This window comes from Pipistrellus kuhlii, unplaced genomic scaffold (assembly GCF_014108245.1).
Source record: "Pipistrellus kuhlii isolate mPipKuh1 unplaced genomic scaffold, mPipKuh1.p scaffold_m20_p_1, whole genome shotgun sequence".
In the NCBI taxonomy this organism is placed as follows: domain Eukaryota; kingdom Metazoa; phylum Chordata; class Mammalia; order Chiroptera; family Vespertilionidae; genus Pipistrellus; species Pipistrellus kuhlii.
The window spans coordinates 9,493,983-9,511,437 of NW_023425404.1; the positions used below are offsets into that span (position 1 = coordinate 9,493,983).

General features: G+C 44.6%; 1 protein-coding gene across 7 annotated transcripts in view; it reads right to left on the bottom strand.

Annotated features, from left to right (window-relative positions):
• The window catches only part of ADCK1 (aarF domain containing kinase 1), a 109,644-nt gene extending 101,958 nt beyond the window's left edge, over nucleotides 1–7,686 (bottom strand). For 6 of the 7 annotated variants that reach the window (XM_045576761.1, XM_036430127.2, XM_036430137.2 and 3 more), the window contains exon 1: nucleotides 1,098–1,232. In XM_045576761.1, coding sequence (XP_045432717.1) covers nucleotides 1,098–1,232 — 135 coding nt within the window. Of the gene's footprint in view, nucleotides 1–1,097; nucleotides 1,233–7,505 lie in introns of those variants that run through there. The other variant, XM_036430162.1, reaches the window with a different exon arrangement.
• Nucleotides 7,687–17,455: the final 9,769 nt, after the last annotated feature.

Below are 17,455 nucleotides of genomic sequence, written 5' to 3' on the forward strand. Positions count from 1 at the left end.
GATGAGTATTTCTCAACCAGAAACTCCTTCAAAGCTTTATCTAAGTGGGACAGTTTGCTTCTACTCCTCAAAGCATATAAGGCAATGCTAGACCCCAAAAAGACACTCAGAAGACATAGAAATCGTTTCATAGTCCATGCTCTGTTTATCTATTGTCTGTTGTGATTCTCTGACTTGGCTTTTCCCTAGAAGGTAGGCCCTACAGCAGCCTCCCTCCCCTCTGAGCCAGGCCAGGGAGAAGATTTGATAACGCCAAGTATTAAAGAAATGGCTGGAAAACAACCAAACAGACTGTGCATCAGAATACAGCTATTCCAGGGGGAGTAAGGATGAGCTCATCCTGCAGGACACAGAGGAGAAAAGAAAGCATGAAGCACGTAGTAATCTACCCATAGCAAATGGGACAGTGATATAGGCTGCTTTCCACAGAGGACACACTCACAATAGAATGACGGTCCTGAGCCAGTGGGCAAAACCATCAATGGTCACATTGTACACTCAGATTCTCAGTCAGTTAGGGGACTGGAAGGAATCCCCAAAGTTCTCTGAGGCCTAGATGCTGAGTATGAGCCCTGCATCAAGGGCCATTCACACTAGCTTATTGCAGAGAGAGGGAAAGAGGGAGAGAGACAGAAACAGAGATAGAAATGAGAAAGAGAAAGAGAGAAAGAGAGAAAGAGAGAGAGAGAGAGAGAGAGAGAGAGAGAGAGAGAGAGAGAGAGGCCAAGTTTTCTGATATAATTTAAAATGGCAAATCCTTCTTTTCAGGTATTCGCTGAGGAGTGCTGCCCTCTGAGTCTGTCACTAAAATGAGATATGGAACTTAAAATGTAGGTTTTAACACAAAGATCCTATGCAGTCCTACTCTCCTTAACTTCAAGATGGCAGAGGTTGTGTATACAGGGATATCGGAATGAGAAGGTATATATCCATGCCTGCATAACAGTGTAGAGGGAGCTTTGCACATGTAAAGATAGGTACATGTGTATCTCCACAAATGTGTGACCACCATGTCCATCTGCTACATATATGAATGCCTGCATTTAATATGATAGTTTCTTTCAACCCCCAATTGAAGGGGAAAAAAGCACACCTACCGTAGCAACTGCTCTTCCCACCCTGACAGCACCAAAGTCATTCGGGTCCAAGTACTTGTTACTGTAGAGGTAGAAGCCAGAGGCAGCAAAAGCCATGCTGGTCCAAGAAGCGAGCTTGAGAGCCCTTCTGGCCATGTTCCCAAACTGCAGAAGGTAAGTAGAGAGAGAGAAACAACTGAGTTTCATAAACAGACCAGGATTCAAATCTAGGTTCTTAATAGATTGTATCTTGGGTCCTTTTCTTAATCTCATTGCTCCTGTTTTCTGTTTGTAAAACACTATCATACCCAACTCAAAAGTTGTTGGGAAAAAATGAGATCATCCTATATAATCCTATATAATAAGGAGGTAAAATGCATATTGATCATCACTTCAACACACAAGATGGCTGTCCCCAAGTGGTCAAAGATGGCCTCCCCCCGTGTGGAACAAGATGGCCCCCAAAAGATGGCCGGCAGAAGAGGGCACTTGTGGGCAATCAGGCCAGCAGGGGAGGGCAGTTGGTGGTGATCAGGCCTGCAGGGGAGGACAGTTGGGGGGACCCAGATCTGCAGGGGAGGGCATGGGGGGACCAGGCCTGCAGGGGAGGGCAGTTAGGAGTAACCGGGCTGGCAGAGGTAGGCAGTTGGGGATGATCAGGCCTGCAGGGGAGGGCAGTTGGGGGTGATCAGGCCTGGAGGGGAGGGCAGTTGGGGGGACCAGGTCTGCAGGGGAGGGAATTTGGGGGAACCAGGCCTGCAGGGGAGGGCAGTTGGGGGTGACCAGGCCAGCAGGGAAGGGCAGTTAGGGGGACCATGCCTGGAAGAAGCAGTTAGGGGTAATCAGGCAGGCAGGCAGGCAAGCAGTTGGGAGCCAGCAGTCCTGTGAGAGTGATGTCTGACTGCCCATTTAGGATCTGGCCTAAACGGGCAGTCAGACATCCTTCAAGGGGTCCCAGATTGGAGAGGGTGCAGGCTGAGCTGAGGGACACCACCACCACCACCACTGTGCATGAATTTCATGCACCAGGTCTCTAGTGTATATAATAAGCTCAGCATAGTACCCAGCGCACAAGTCAACTCTTGACATAGCCCTTGCCCATGTGTCGTTTACATACTAGATGGGATGACAGATATTAAGCAAATAGACGTAATATGTTAGAATGCCAGCTGGTATGAAGTGCTAAGAAGAAAAAGAGGGAAAAAGGAAAGATGATGAATATGTGACGAGAGGCGGCTTTTCTATAGGAAAAGTGGCAGAGCATGTCAACAATCATTACTTGTAATTATTAATATACCACCATGCACACACAGGCATCATCAGGCTTCTATGCCCAGGTCAGAAGGGGTCAGAAGCAGCCAGGTAATCCTCCCACATTTGGCTGATTTTCATTAGACTAGACTGCCCCTTACCTAGACTGTGAGCTCTTTGAGTGCAAACACCATTAATTGGTACTCACAGTGATGCAGGGGGGCTTTACGGTTAGGGTTTCAATGTCCACCTGACCTGAGAGGTTTAACCAAACCCACACACTCACAGTCAGTGAGACCAAGTGGGCTCCTGACTCCATGATACCTTCTCCCACCCCACTTGTACCTACTCAGTCCACCACGTGGCTACACAGTCACTCTCTGGGGCTACTGCACTCAGTGGGTTGCTTCTCCAGGGAATTCTAATCAGACTAGTCTTTGATCACAGCTGCAGCTCCCAAAGGAGAGGGGAACCCAGGAGAGGTGCACCAGCAAAGCACTCCCCAGTGGGTCTCACCTCACTTGGATGAAGAGAGAAGGCCCTGACATGACTAACAAGATCCTACTTGACCTGACTGCCCAATTCCATCCAGGGTCTCAGCACTTTACCCCTTGCCACCTCATTCCAAGGGCACTGATCTCCTTACTGTTCCTCAAACATGCCAGGCACATTCTGGCCTCAGAGCCTTTGCACATGCTGTTGTCCTGCCTGGAATAGGAGTTAACAAACTATTTCCCTAAAGGGCCAAACAGCTGAAACTGCTTTGGCTCAGTGGATAGAGCGTCGGCCTGCGGACTGAAAGGTCCCAGGTTCGATTCCGGTCAAGGGCATGTACCCTGGTTGCAGGCACATCCCTAGTAGGGGGTGTGCAGGAGGCTGCTGATCAATGTTTCTCTCTCATCAATGTTTCTTACTCTCTATTCCTCTCCCTTCCTCTCTGTAAAAAAAAATCAATAAAATATTTTTTAAATAAATAAAGGGCCAAACATTAAATTTTTTTTATTTACAGGCTACAATATCAGAACTATTCAGCCCTGCATTGCAGATCAAGGCAAAAAGCAGCCTAAATGACATGTAAAGTAATGGATGTGACCAGATTTGGTTCAACAGCTATCATTTGCCAAACCTTGGCTTAGCTCATTGTAGGTATTCCAAAAGTATTTACTGAATAAACAATATCCCATGAGCCTGTGCAGAGCCAGTAATAACATATGTCCCCAGGTGAGAATCACGTACCAGGGCTGCCAGTTGGATAGCCATCCTCCTCTGGTCATCCCAGCACCAGCTCCCAGCCCTCGTCTTTTCTGAACCCCATCTCTTAGTGCACCATCCTCCACATCGGGCTTTGTAGGCGACGAGGCCACCCCTTGCGTTGAGACAATCTCTGGGTGAGGAAGCAACTTCAAAATAGACACAACTCCCAAGACCTGGTTTTCATGCAAATGTCCGCAGTAATGAAAGAAGTGGAAATTGAAAAACATAAAATAGATGATATAGGAGCCAAACTGTGTCTAAATAGACTGAAGCTGGAGTTTTCCATAAGGTGTCAGGGAGCCTTTAACATGCAAATGAGTTGCTTCCCTCGGGGTATTTTTAAAAGCCCTGTCAGCCATGAAATATGTCTGTCCATGAAAAACACCTCTCATTATTAAACCCTTTGCTAACGGATCACCTGCTCTCTTCTGTTTACTTGACTTTTTACTTTCACCTGAGTTACTTCTCATAACAACATACACTTGAAGGGGGAGAGGCAGCTGAGGACACCAAGACCCTAAACCAAATCATTAGGTAAATAACACTAGCAATAACTAACCTTTACAAAGCCCTTTGCACTCATTATCTCATTTGATTTTCCACACATCCCAGGAGGTGAGAAATAGTATTACCAGCCCCATGTTTAAGTGAGGAAACCGAGGAGCACAGACGGGGAGTGATTTAGCCCAGGCGGCTCAGACAGTAAACGGTTAAGTAAGAGCGTGGGCCCTATGACAGGTGACCTCTTTGACAGGCTCTCCCAAACCTCTGTTCACCAACATTCTTACCACTGTTCACACGTTAACTGAATCAGCCACTCTGAGCAGGGACTATGATTTCGGACCCTCTACCACATGCAAGCAATGCCTGGCATATGGAAGATGCTACTTGGAGCCCTGGAAATCAATGTGTCACAAGAGCAACCAAAGCGCCTCTCTAGAAAACGATTCCAGCCTATGAAACATTTAGGAGAGCTGTGTTATTGTCAAAACTATGAATAGAACCCATCCCTCTTACCAAAAACGGTTTGGCTCAGTGGATAGAGCACCAAGGGTCCTAGGTTCATTTCCAGTCAAGGGCATGTACCCTGGTTGTGGGCACATCCCCAGTGGGAGGGGTGCAGGAGGCAGCTGATGGATGTTTCTCTCTCATCGATGTTTCTAACTCTCTATCCCTCTCCCTTCCTCTCTGTAAAAAATCAATAAAATATTTTTTTTTTTAATTGCCTGGACCGGTTTGGCTCAATGGATATAGCGTCGGCTTGGGGACTGAAGGGTCCCGGGTTCAATTCCGGTCAAGGGCATGTACCTTGGTTGCGGGCATATCCCCAGTAGGGGGTGTGCAAGAGGCAGCTGATCGATGACTCCCTCTCATCAATGTTTCTAACTCTCTATCTCTCTCCCTTCCTCTCTGTACAAAATCAATAAAAAATATATATATAAAAAAATAAAAATAAAAAATAAAAAAATAAGAGCCCATCTCATTGGACCACCAAGTGGGTGATGAAATGAGGCAACAGGGAAGTCTGGAAGTTGATGGGCAAATGAAATATCCACTCCTTGGAGAGAACTAAATGGGGAACCTCACACTTACTGTTCACCGGCCAATAAGTGGCTAGATCTTTTCAGTTACCATCCCTCCCCACATCACATTCTGTGAGAACAAGCCTGGAATCATCTAACCCTGCTTGGTGCACAGGTGAGAACGGTCACAGAGGAAAGGCACTTAGGGCCCTACTTGCATTAAAGCCTGTAAAATGATCACAGCCTCCTCCCATTTCCTAGACAGACTATTAGACAAACGAGCTTTATTTTTCCTGGTGACTGTCAAGGATAAAAAGCAAACAAGGTGGAGGGTTCCATCATGTCTTTGAGTTGATGCCCAGGGTTGAGTCAATGCCGAGGGTTTGGCCTTGGCAGGTTTATCATCTGCTCTGCCCTATAGAGAGTGATGCAGTCCCAGTGTAACCACACCCCACTTCCTAGGGTTTGATGCCCAGAAGGTGGCTGAGTCAATATTGATTAAATAAAGGAATCCCTGACTGATGCCAAGGTCCCAGAGATGACAGGGAAAATAAATCTCATCCAAGCAAGGAATAGAGGTTCTTCATTCTCCTGGGAAAGAGGGCCTCAGGAAGAACAGTGGAAAACCAAGTGCCAAGAGTCAGCAGCAGGCTAAGTGAGAGGTAGAATGCCAAGGGCTTAAACATCTCATGTAACTTGCACAATGTATTCTGAGGTGCACACTATTAGGGCTTCATTCTACAGATAAGGAATTGAGTTTTAGAAAACGTAAGAAACTCAGTAGGGAAGCTAGTAAGCAATGGAGCCTGAACTTGAATGCAGGTGTGTCTTTCCAACTAAGAGAGCACAGGGAAAAGACCAACAAGTGGTTCGCTGGACCCTGGGGTGGGTCACTGGAGTCCCTCAGTGAGTTGGGGGAGAGAAGAGAGGGAAGAAATGGATATCTGAATCAAGCGCTATTCTTATTTTACAAATCCCTTGTCTTGTTTTTTTGCAAGACAAAGTGTATATATTTCTTGCAAGAAAATGTGTATATCAGGAAGAAATGAAATGCAAACTCTCCCAGCAGAGATCAAATCTGGCATCCATGAAAGCTGTTGAGAAATAGCTAAGCCAGTAATGACATAATGATGTAATAATTACAAAATTAAACCAGCAAACAAGAACACAAAGGCCTATAGCCAGGTGTAAAGGGTAAGAGTTTTAAGTACATAGGATTTTTTCCCCATATATCAGTAGAACTAAAAAATAAGTCTCCAGAGCAGCAACATCCCCATGTCCTAGGGCAGTGTTTCCCAAAGTGTGGTACGCGTACTCCCAGGAGTACGGGAAGAGTTTGGTGGGGGTATGGGTTGCACTGGAGTTTAGTGGGAATATGCACTGCACTGTGCTTAGCTGCGCCTATTACATCCTTTTTTTTTTTCTTTTTTCTTTTTTTTTTTTTCTTTTTACGAGGGTTACTCATCGTTACGAAAATTATAGAAGGGGTACATATATGTCAAAAGTTTGGGAAACACTGTCCTAGGGGATGCAAATTCTCGCTCCCACTTAGACCTACTGAATCAGAAACTTTGGGGGATGGGATCCAGCATTGTTTTGTACCAGCCCTCCAGGTACTCTGATTCGAGCTAAAATTTGAAAATCACTGCAATAGGAACATGCTTCAAGAACATGTGGGAAGGCACAGGAAAACTCTAATTCACTTTCAACCAGGCAAATACAGCTTGAGCACCCACGAAGTGCCAAGCGTCATGGAAGTAATCAATCAATACTTGTTGAATTGAATGACTTCCTCGTCAGTCGAAAGTAAATGCCACTTCAACTGGGGAGAGGGCTGCACCAGGTGTCTTCTAAAGGCTGCTCTCCGCACACGGGCTGTCCCGGGCACTCATTTATCGTGCGACCCAAAAATGCAAATCTTGGCAAGGTGCCAGAAACAAGGTGCGGGAGGGCCGGCTTCTGCTGGGCCCCTGCTTTTGTCCAGAACACGCTGCAGTCCCAGCTGCCTGCGCCTTGCAAGCTCACAGATCACCTGGAGCCGAGGACGTCTGGGGGAGCACCCTGCTAACCCTCTGGCTCCAGCTGTACCTACTGGCCAGACTGCGCCACCGAAGAAGCCAGTCCACGCTTCTCAATAGATTGATAACTATTGATGTAAGCCGGGCAGGAGCGTCACCGCCGAGGGGGTGGGGCACTGCCAGTCACCCGAGCCACGTGCCCGCGCCCGCCCGGGGTGACAAGGTCACGGCAGGGGTTTCCTCCAGGCTCCCCTAGGCAGCTGCGGGAGCCGGAGCTGGGGAGAGCGCACGGCGCGTGCACGCTGGCTTCCGCGCGCCCCACGCGCCCTGAGACCCTGGCGGCCCCGGCTCTGCGCCCGCCTCAGAGGGACCGCCCTACTCACCCGGGAGGAAGCGGAGCCGAGGCGCCCGGCCTCCCGCAGCAGCCGGGAACCCGAGGTGTCAGGAAACGTCGCTCTCCTCCACCCCTGATTGCGTTTGGTGAAGCCGGGCGCCGCGCGGCCTGCCGGGACTTGTAGTTCTTGGTTCCCTGAGCCGCATGGACCCCGGACCAAGAGCCACCGAGGTCCCCTGAACTGGAGGAGGCAAAGGGGTCACCGACACTGTACCTGTTAGATGGCCTTGTTTCTTTTTTTATTATTATTATTATTTTGTTCTGTTTTACTCTTTTTTAAATTTTTTTAAATAAATCTTTATTGTTCACATTATTACAAATGTTCCTCACTTTTTTTCCTCCCTTCCATTGCTCCCCTCCACCAGGTTCCCACCCCACCCTCTGCCCTTTCCCCACCCCACATTGTCCTCATCCATTGGTGCACAGTTTATGTTCAGTCTCTTCCCACATCCCCCACTCCCCTTTTCCCCCCCCCCGAGAATCGTCAGTCCACTCCCCTTCCATACCTCTGATTCTATTATATTCACCAGTTAATATTGCTCATCAGGTTTTTTAATTCCCTTGGTTTTTAGATTCACTTGTTGATAGTTGGTGGCCTTGTTTCTTTGCCTGGGCCGCGGACACAGAATCTTCCTGAAAACTTGTTTCTCAAGAGGCTTTCCAAATAGGAAAGTGTTCAGTGGAATATGGAGTTGTGGGCTGTTGTGTTTTTAATAAGAAATTAGAACAAGTAGTTGCAGAAGAAATTTACTGGCAGTTGCTAAGTAGTACAGAGGTGCTCAGTAATCTTAATTATCTTTGGCCCCGATTTATTCATTTACTGACAGCTTCGTAAGATGTATTTTGATGTGTGTGTGTATGTGTGTGTGTGTGTGTGTGTGTGTGTGTGTTGTAAATACATTTTTATTGATTTTGGAGAGGGAGAGTGAGATAGGAACATCAATGATGCCCTAGCCAATTGGCCTATAGACTGAAGGGTCCCAGTTCAATTCCGGTCAAGGGCATATGCCGGGGTTACAGGCTTGATCCCTAGTGGGGGGCCTGCAGAATGCAGCTGATCAATGATCCTCTTTCATTATTGATGTTTCTATCTCTCTCTCCCTCTCCCTTCCTCTCTGAAATATATATATTTATAGCAGGTGAATATTAAAAAATAAAAATAAAAGCATCAAAGGAAACAGCAAGTACAGCTGGAGGGCAGCCCGGGTCCTGGATGCCAGAGGGAAGCCGGTGCTGGCAGCCAGGAGAAGGAACAAATTTCATGCATCGGGCCTCCAGTTTATTATAAAACTATAAAAATCAACACAGGTGGTATTAGAATAGGAATAGACAGAGTGTATGTGTGTGTAGGGGGCGGGGATGGAAGGGGGGAGAATGAAACAGCCTAGAGAGTCCAGAAACATCCACTGCCAGGGCCAGGACTTTCACAAACAGGGTTGTGAGCTCAATCCCCAAAAGGGGCATGCAGGAGGCAGCCAATCAATGAGTCTCATCATTAATGTTTCTATCTCTCTCTCCATCCCTTCCTCTCTGAAATCAAAAAAATATATTTTTTTTTTAAATAAGAACATGTCCTAGCTGGTTTGGCTCAGTGGATAGAGCATTGGCCTGCTGACTGAAGGGTCCCAGGTTTGATTCCGGCCAAGGGCACATGCCTGGGTTTTGGGCTTCATCCCCCAGTAGGGGGCGTGCAGGAGGCAGTCAATTAATGATTCTCTCTCATCATTGATGTTTCTATCACTCTCTTCCTCTTCCTTCCTCTCTAAAATCAAATATATATATATATATATATATATATATATATATATATATATATATATATATATTTATTTATTTATTTTTTTTTAACAACAGGTAGCCAACTAGAGGAAAAGCAAAAACCAAAGTGCACAGTTCCTCCTTAAGGCAAGGAGAAAAAGCTCCTGCAGAGGAAATAATAAAGGAACTGTATTCTATGTAGGAGACAAGCCTGAGGCCTGTGGTAAGGGAAGCAGGAAAGCGGAATTTAGTTCAGCAGGGTCTCAAAGGTGAGAAAAACCCTGCAGAGGTTGCATCCAGAGAAGTAGCAGCAGAAGGAAGCATGAATTGGAGACTAGGAAGCTTGTGTTAGTACTTGCTCAGGACAGAGAATGTCCCAGCAGGACCAAGGCAGTCCACCCCAGACTTCAGGCTGGAGGTCAGGGTTCTGCTACCCCAAGGGCCATTTTCAGCTTTATTGAAATATTATTGACATATCCTTAAGTTGTTGTGTTTTGGGGTGTTTTTTGTTTTTGTTTTTGTTTTTGTTTGGGGGGGGGTTGTTTGTTGTTGTTTTTTTATATATTTTATTGATTTTTTTACAGAGAGGAAAGGAAAGGGATAGAGAGTTAGAAACATCGATGAGAGAGAATCATCGATCAGCTGCCTCTTGCACACCTCCTAATGGGGATGTGCCCGCAACTCAGGTACATGCCCTTGACCAGAATCAAACCTGGAATCTTTCAGTCTGCAGGCTGACGCTCTATCCTCTGAGCCAAACCAGTTTCGGCATATCCCCATTTTATAATTGAGCAAACTGAGGCACAGAGAGTTAACTTGTCCAAGATCACTCCATAAAGGCAGAGCTGGTATTCTACTCCATGATTCTGATATGGGCATTCTGGATTGGGCAGCCCAGATTCTGGACTGGGCAGCCCACTCCAATCATAGATGTATTTAGAGAGAGAATCATTTGAGGCAAGTATCTGGGACCAAAGTAAACTATGCCCTGAGGTCTTTGAGCAATTGCAACAGGAAATAGGCAAGCTGGCTCAGCAGTAAGCTTTTATTATCAACCATTTATTGGCCACACCTCTCAAATTAAGAGGTGTAATGGACTGGGAGTTGGGCGAGCTGGGTTCCAACCCTGCCTATGCTACTGTGAGCTGCCAGTCTTGAACCCTTGACCTATCAGTCATTTTCCCTCCCTGGACCTCACGATCCTCTTTTGCAAAATAAAGGGTCTTTGTGGACAGAACTCAAAGGGCCCTTCCCATTCTCATATTCCATGATTCTTTTAGTCTGTAAGCAGTATCCTACCTCGGGTGGACTGACAGGGAGTAATCCTCTCCGCTGAATATCCTCTCTATCCTCCCTGAGTGCTCTGCCCTACGCCCAGGATGCTGACTGGCACTGCTTGCTTCCCCAAAGCTGTCTATGACCAGGAGACAGGGAAGGCAAAGGAGAGAAAAGTCTAGATGTTTGGAGACAGAGAGAGAGAGAGAGAGAGAGAGAGAGAGAGAGAGAGAGAGAGAGAGAGAGAGACTCCTGCATAATCTGCCCTGCCTATCTGCATTGCAATAGTAGCTGGGTTCCTCTCCTGCCACAGCTCCTGTTGGGGTACCTCTGCCCTAGCCCCAGTTCTTGCTGGGCTCATATGGTACCCCTTTAGGCCTACGGGTGGCAATGGCTTCCTTCCAGCTGCTTCCCAACCCCCCTGTTGTTTCCTTAAATGCCCAAATCTTTTCCACACACTCCATTCATTCAACCCTGCATTGAAACCCTATTTATTTCCTGTGGGACCCTGACTACCATAGCCCCCTAATCGTGAGGTGGCTTTCCTCCTTGTAATTGCTACCATGATATTGAAAATCTCTCCTCCTGTCATGAAACAACATGGGAATCCCAGACCTCCAGCAGAGAACCTAGAAATAGGTACTTTCTGGGTAAAGGAGCAGGATTCCCCAAATCTTCCATAGTGGTAGGAGCATCAATACCCATGTTCTATTAATCAAAGTCTACATAAGCTCTCAAGCTCTCTTGAGAAAGACCACATGGAGTCAGAGAGACCTGGGTTTCAACCCTGGCTCCAATTCACTGGGTTTAAATTTTAGGTCAGCTACTTAATGGCTGTGAGACCTTCTTGAGCCTTAGATTCCTCATCTGTAAAATGAAGATAACAGTATGTGCCTCTCAGGTTTGCTGCAAGGATTGAATAAGACAACCTAAGTGAGGGCTAGTACATACTAGCCTGGCACATACTAAATAGAAGCTCAGGAAATGTTCATCCCCTCCCTCTCTATTAGACAACTAGGAGGAAGAAAGGGGAAGCCATGAACACAATTAGGTAAGGTAAATTTTCTCCAGAAATACCATACCACCTCCTTCAGTTCTCCAATGAAATAGCCAAGAGCTGGAATGGCAATGGACCAAAGCAGAGAAAAAGAAAAAAGAACAACTCATTGGAGTTTTTTTCTTTTCTTTTTTTCTTTAAAACACACACACACACACACACAACAATGCTCAAACCCAACTGCAGCAAGCAATTAGGGAACAATAGCTAAATACTTTCTATAATTAGAGTGAGAAACCATCACAAGTGATCAAAGTGCCTTTGTCTGCACTGACCCTTTACACCCAACAGTCTTGGCTCATGTAAAATGGAGAGAGGGGATTTTTGTGCCTTTTTTAGTTTTCTTGATAAATTAAATCTCACACCACCCTTCTATTGCCAGGAAAGGAGGGCAGAGGAGGCATTGAGCATCCTCCCATCAGAAAAGAAAAGCAATTGGAAGTGTGACTCATGTTAGCGGCTAATTTGATCCTGAAAAAGGAAAGGGTTTTATGGTTTCCCCTGAGAGCTACTGACAGACACCCAGGTCCTACTCTGCTTATAGGGCAGGTGTGGGAGAGGGGAAGCATTTCGGTTACAAGTGGCGGCACATAGGTTTTGTCATCCACCTATCATACCTCTTTTGCTAAAACCTGAAGAGCAAATCCTTATCTTTAACCATGGATATGCTAGACAAAAGCAAAGGAGAAACGATTCCCACAAACATTAGTGCTAGAGAATTGCCCTCTTGGTCTTCCCAGAAGGACTATGCTAGCTTCCTGGCCTTGAATCTCTGTGCCTACCCAGGCACTATTCTTCCAGGGCCTCAGGTTCCAATTTTGGGTCATCCTTTTCATTCTTCTCAGTCCCTCACTGCTAATTAACTCAGCCTATTACACTTCTGTCTATATTCCCTTCCCATCTTTCCCTTTCTCCCCATTCCTATTACCACAAACACTGTCAAGTTCCCCATACATTTATGCCTAGTCTTTTCCACAGACTTCCATCCAGCCCCCCTTCCTCCAGAACCCATCCCCTCAAATACATCCCTCAAAGAGCCACCTAAGACATATCCACAATGCTGTTCTCTATATGGTGAGTTTGGTACAAGTGTCATGGTGGTACACTGGATACTTTTAAGTGGTGAGGTACACACGGTTAGTGTCCTGCTCCAGTCCCCATTAGCAGGCCAGTACCTCCACCACTCAACTGCTGTGAGTGGTGGCTACTGATAGCTCATAGCTCACATCTCACAGCTGCCCCATTCTCCAGAAAATTGACTGTCTCATCAAGAAATGCCTGGGTAATCACACTCTCCCCATTCCCACATTATGCTTTTAGGAATATATTCTGTTTCTTGAACACATGGATGTTACAGTTTCTTTGGGAGAAAACCAGGTCACTCTTGGAAAATAAAGAACACCTGCAATTCAGTTCCATGAGAGGACATGGAGACCTAGTTGTGTCTGTAACTGGAAGGAATAGTTATTGGATGTCTACTGTGTTCCAAGTACTGAGCCACTATTGAGCACCAGGCCTTGTTTTAAGGATACTAATACTAGTATAAATAAGAAGATACTCAAAGGGAAAGATCAACCAAAGGACTTGTGTACATACATATGAGCCTAACCAGTGGTCAAGGACAACAGGGGTTGGAGGCATGAGTGGGGAGGGGTGGGGGATGGGAATGGGGGGATGAGGACAAATATGTGATACCTTAATCAATAAAGAAATTTAAAAAAAAAAAGATACTCATGTTCTGCTAAGCAATCCATAGTCTGGTGGTAGACACAGATAATTTTTTTTAAAGTTTACAATTAATTTTAAAGTGTTATCCTATATAATAAAGGGTAATATGCAAATTGACCCTAATGGTGTAATGACCAATTGCTATGATGTGCACCAACCACCACAGAAGCTGCCCTCTGGTGGTCAGTGCACTCTCACAGTGAGAGCTCCACTCAACCAAAAAGCCAGGCGCATGGTTGGCAAGCTCAGTGGTGTGCCGGGAGCCTCTCCCACCTCCTCTGCAGCACTAAGGATGTCTGATTGCTGCTTAGGCCCAATCCCTGTGGGCTTAAGTTAGACATCCCCTGAGAGGTCCTGGGTTGCCAGATGGATGTGTGAGTGCCAGTTTAGGCCAGATCCCTGGAGAGAGAGCCTACGCTGGCAGGTGGACAACCCCTGAGGTGTTCTGGACTGTGAGAAGGCACAGGCCAGGCTGAGCCCCGCCTCCTGAGTGCACAAATTTTTGTGCACTGAGCTTCTAGTATAGATATTGTGTACAGTAATACCGGGGGCGGGGTGATTGGGAAATCTCCATAATGAAGTTCAGGATCCAACAGCTGGGTTCAGTGTGGTTTCTCCCACTCACTAGCTGAGAGACCCCAGGCAAGTCACTCATGGTGTCTGTTGGAGATTATATATATATATATATATAGAGAGAGAGAGAGAGAGAGAGAGAGAGAGAGCCGAAACCAATTTGGCTCAGTGGTAGAGCGTTGTTCTGCGGATTGAAAGGTCCCAGGTTCGATTCCGGTCAAGGGCATGTATTGTACATTGGTTGCGGGCGCATCCCCGGTGGGGGGTGTGCAGGAGGCAGCTGGTAGATGTTTCTCACTCATTGATGTTTCTAGCTCTCTATCTCTCTCCCTTCCTCTCTTTAAAAAAAAAATCAATAAAATATATTAAGAGAGAGAGAGAGAGAGAGAAAGAGAAAGAGAGAACAATTGAAATGCCCTTTAGAAATCTGGAAGGATATACATCAACACAATGGGCATTGTTTCTGGGTAAGAGGATTGCAGGTGGTTTTTTCTTCTGTTTGCTTTCCTATTTTTAACATTTATTCTGCCCTTCCTATTTTAAAAAATTTTCCTTTTGAAACCAGAAAAAGAGACTCACTAAATTTTCTTATCTTAATGTGGTGTAATTCTCAGAACTATGCTCCAAGTTTCAATCTTCTGAGGCATATCCTTCCTCCTTATACTTTGTCTCTCTGAATATATCTATCTGGCAGTGTACTTCAAAAGGTTGATAGGACCACCTTCTTCAAAACCACTTAAAAGTCTTATTAAAATACAAATTCTCATCCCAGATTCAGACAATTGAGGTGGAGAGGAGGGGGAAGAAATCTGTATTTTGACAAATTCCCTAAATGATTCCTTTCTGTACCATAAGCCTGAGAACCATTGTTAGGGTGCGTGGAGTATTCTATTTACATTAATTTTCAAGGTAACTAGGACTTATCTAATGTATACCTTTTTTAATTTTTATACATTTTTGTAAAGTAAGTTTGCTGAACAGTGTGTTTTCTTGGTGACTGGAGGTCATATCCATGATATGGAGTGGGCATTCCTATTGAGTTATATAGAACTATGTCCTCTAAAAGGATCCTGGATTATGACACTTTTATAGTTTATCTTTTACTTTTTTTTTTAATTGATTTTTTACAGAGAGGAAGTGAGAAGGACAGAGAGCTAGAAACATTGACCAGCTGCCTCCTCCACACCACCACCGGGGATGTGCCCCCAACCAATGTACATGCCCTTAAACGGAATCGAACCTGGGACCCCTCAGTCTGCAGACCGAAGCTCTATCCACTGAGCCAAACCGGTTTCGGCTATCTTTTACTTTTATTAACTATCCAGTGTCTGTTATTCCTTTTATTTTAATCTTTTTTTTCATTGCTCCCCTGCCCACTGCCTCTTGGAGCCTCCTGCACTGTCGCTCTCTGTGCTCCTGTGCTCCTCTCCCCCTACCACCCCTCCACTCAGCTCAGAGAGCACCCCTCCCTCACCTCCTGTCACTCAAGGCCCACTACTATTATTCCTTTTATAAAACATCATTTATTTACTACTTTTAATATACAGGTTGTCCCACTAAGAGAAAACGGGGCTATTTAGAAAAATGAGTCATTCCAGCCCTGGCCGGTTTGGCCCAGTGAATAGAGCGTCAGCCTGTGGACTTAATGATCCCAGGTTCGATTCCAGTCAAGTGCATGTATCTTGGTCTTGGGCACATCCCCAGTGGGGGGTGCACAGGAGGCAACTGATTGATGTATCTCTCACATCAATGTTTCTAGCTCTCTCTCCCTCTTCCTTCCTCTCTGTGGAAAATCAATATATTAAAAAAAGAAAGAAATGAGTCATTCCAGATCTGAAGATAGAAATGAATATAATAATCCTAGAATATCTTGTTATAAAAGAAGACATGAAAGTTATCAAAGTCTATTGGACTTGGGTCAAAAGAACTCAGAAGTCAACATGCAGAGCCTTTTAGCAAGTGGGATCGACCATTTTGCTCATCAATCAGCTAAAAACATCAATGAATTAAAGCACATCGAGTATGTTTAAATTCATGAGTTTATAATTATACTCTGGAAAAAATTAAATCACTTCTGAAGAATGCTAGGAAATGACCTAATTATTTTTAAAATTATAATCATTAAATAGAAAAAAATCAGGCATTCATTCTCTCTTTGTTGTCTGTCCCAAATAGTAATCAAATAGTTGATGAAGAAAAACTTCTCCTTTACAGAAATATTCCAGCTAATAAATGGAAAAGGAATGATAGGAATCACTAATTTGTAATTCCTAATAATTTATAAGTGTAGCAATGATCATAAATGGCTGCTAACCTCATAAGAAAGACCACCAGCCTAAACCGGTTTGGTTCAGTGAATAGAGCATTGGCCTGCAGAATGAAGGTTCCCAGGTTCAATTCCGGTCGAAGGCTTGTACCTTGGTTGCAAGCACGTTCCCATTGGTGGGAGTGTGTAGGAGGCAGATGGTCGATGTTTCTCTCTCATTGATGTTTCTAACTCTATCCCTCTCCCTACCTCTCTGTAAAAAAAAAATCAATAAAATATCTTAAAAAAGAAAAGAAAGACCACCAGACTTAGAATCTTTTATAGCAATACCACCATCTCTGAAGTTTCTTTATCCTTCCCATACCCCACCTCATAAACAAAGCAAAACAAAACTCTGAATCTGATCAAGCTTCTAGATCTAATGGAGAAAATTACAAGAAATGAAAGAGAAGGGGAAAACATCACAAAGATAAAATCAAGGCTATGAAAAACTCTACAAGGCAAATGATCTAATTTTTTCAATAAATTATTGCCTGAAAAAAAAATAGAAGGAACCTTTAAGAAAAGATATATAAGAGCCGAAACCGGTTTGGCCCAGTGGATAGAGCGTCGGTCTGCGGACTGAAAGGTCCTGGGTTCGATTCCAGTCAAGGGCATGTACCTTGGTTGCGGGCATGTCCCCAGTAGGGGGTGTGCAAGAGGCAGCTGATTGATGATTCTCTCTCATCAATGTTTCTAACTCTCTATCCCTCTCCTTTCCTCTCTGTAAAACATCAATAAAATATATATATTTTTTAAAAAAGATATATAAGAGACATATCAACCAATCACAATAGACAAAACTTATTTGGATCTCAATTTAAATAAGCCAACTGTATATATGCAAAAAGCAAAACCAAGAACACGTAAAACATTAAAATGTTGAGAAACGGAAATGCAACACTGATTGGATATGTGATGATATTATGATTTTAAGGAATTATTTTTAAATTTCGGTGTGATAACAGTACTGTGGTTTTTTAAAAGAAGTTTTTATTTTCTAGAGACACATGCAATATGAAATATGATGTTTGAGATTTGTTTCAAAATAATCCGACAGAGAGAGTAAGAGAGGGTAAGATGGACAAGACTGGCTCAGAGTTGAAAATTGTTAAAACTGGTGATGAATTCATTCAGGTTTTTCTATTCTCTCTGCTTTAGAATATGTTTGAAATTTCCATAAATAAAGTATTCTGCAAATTCATGATTAAAACTTCAAGATTTCAGAAAAGTAAAGAAAAAA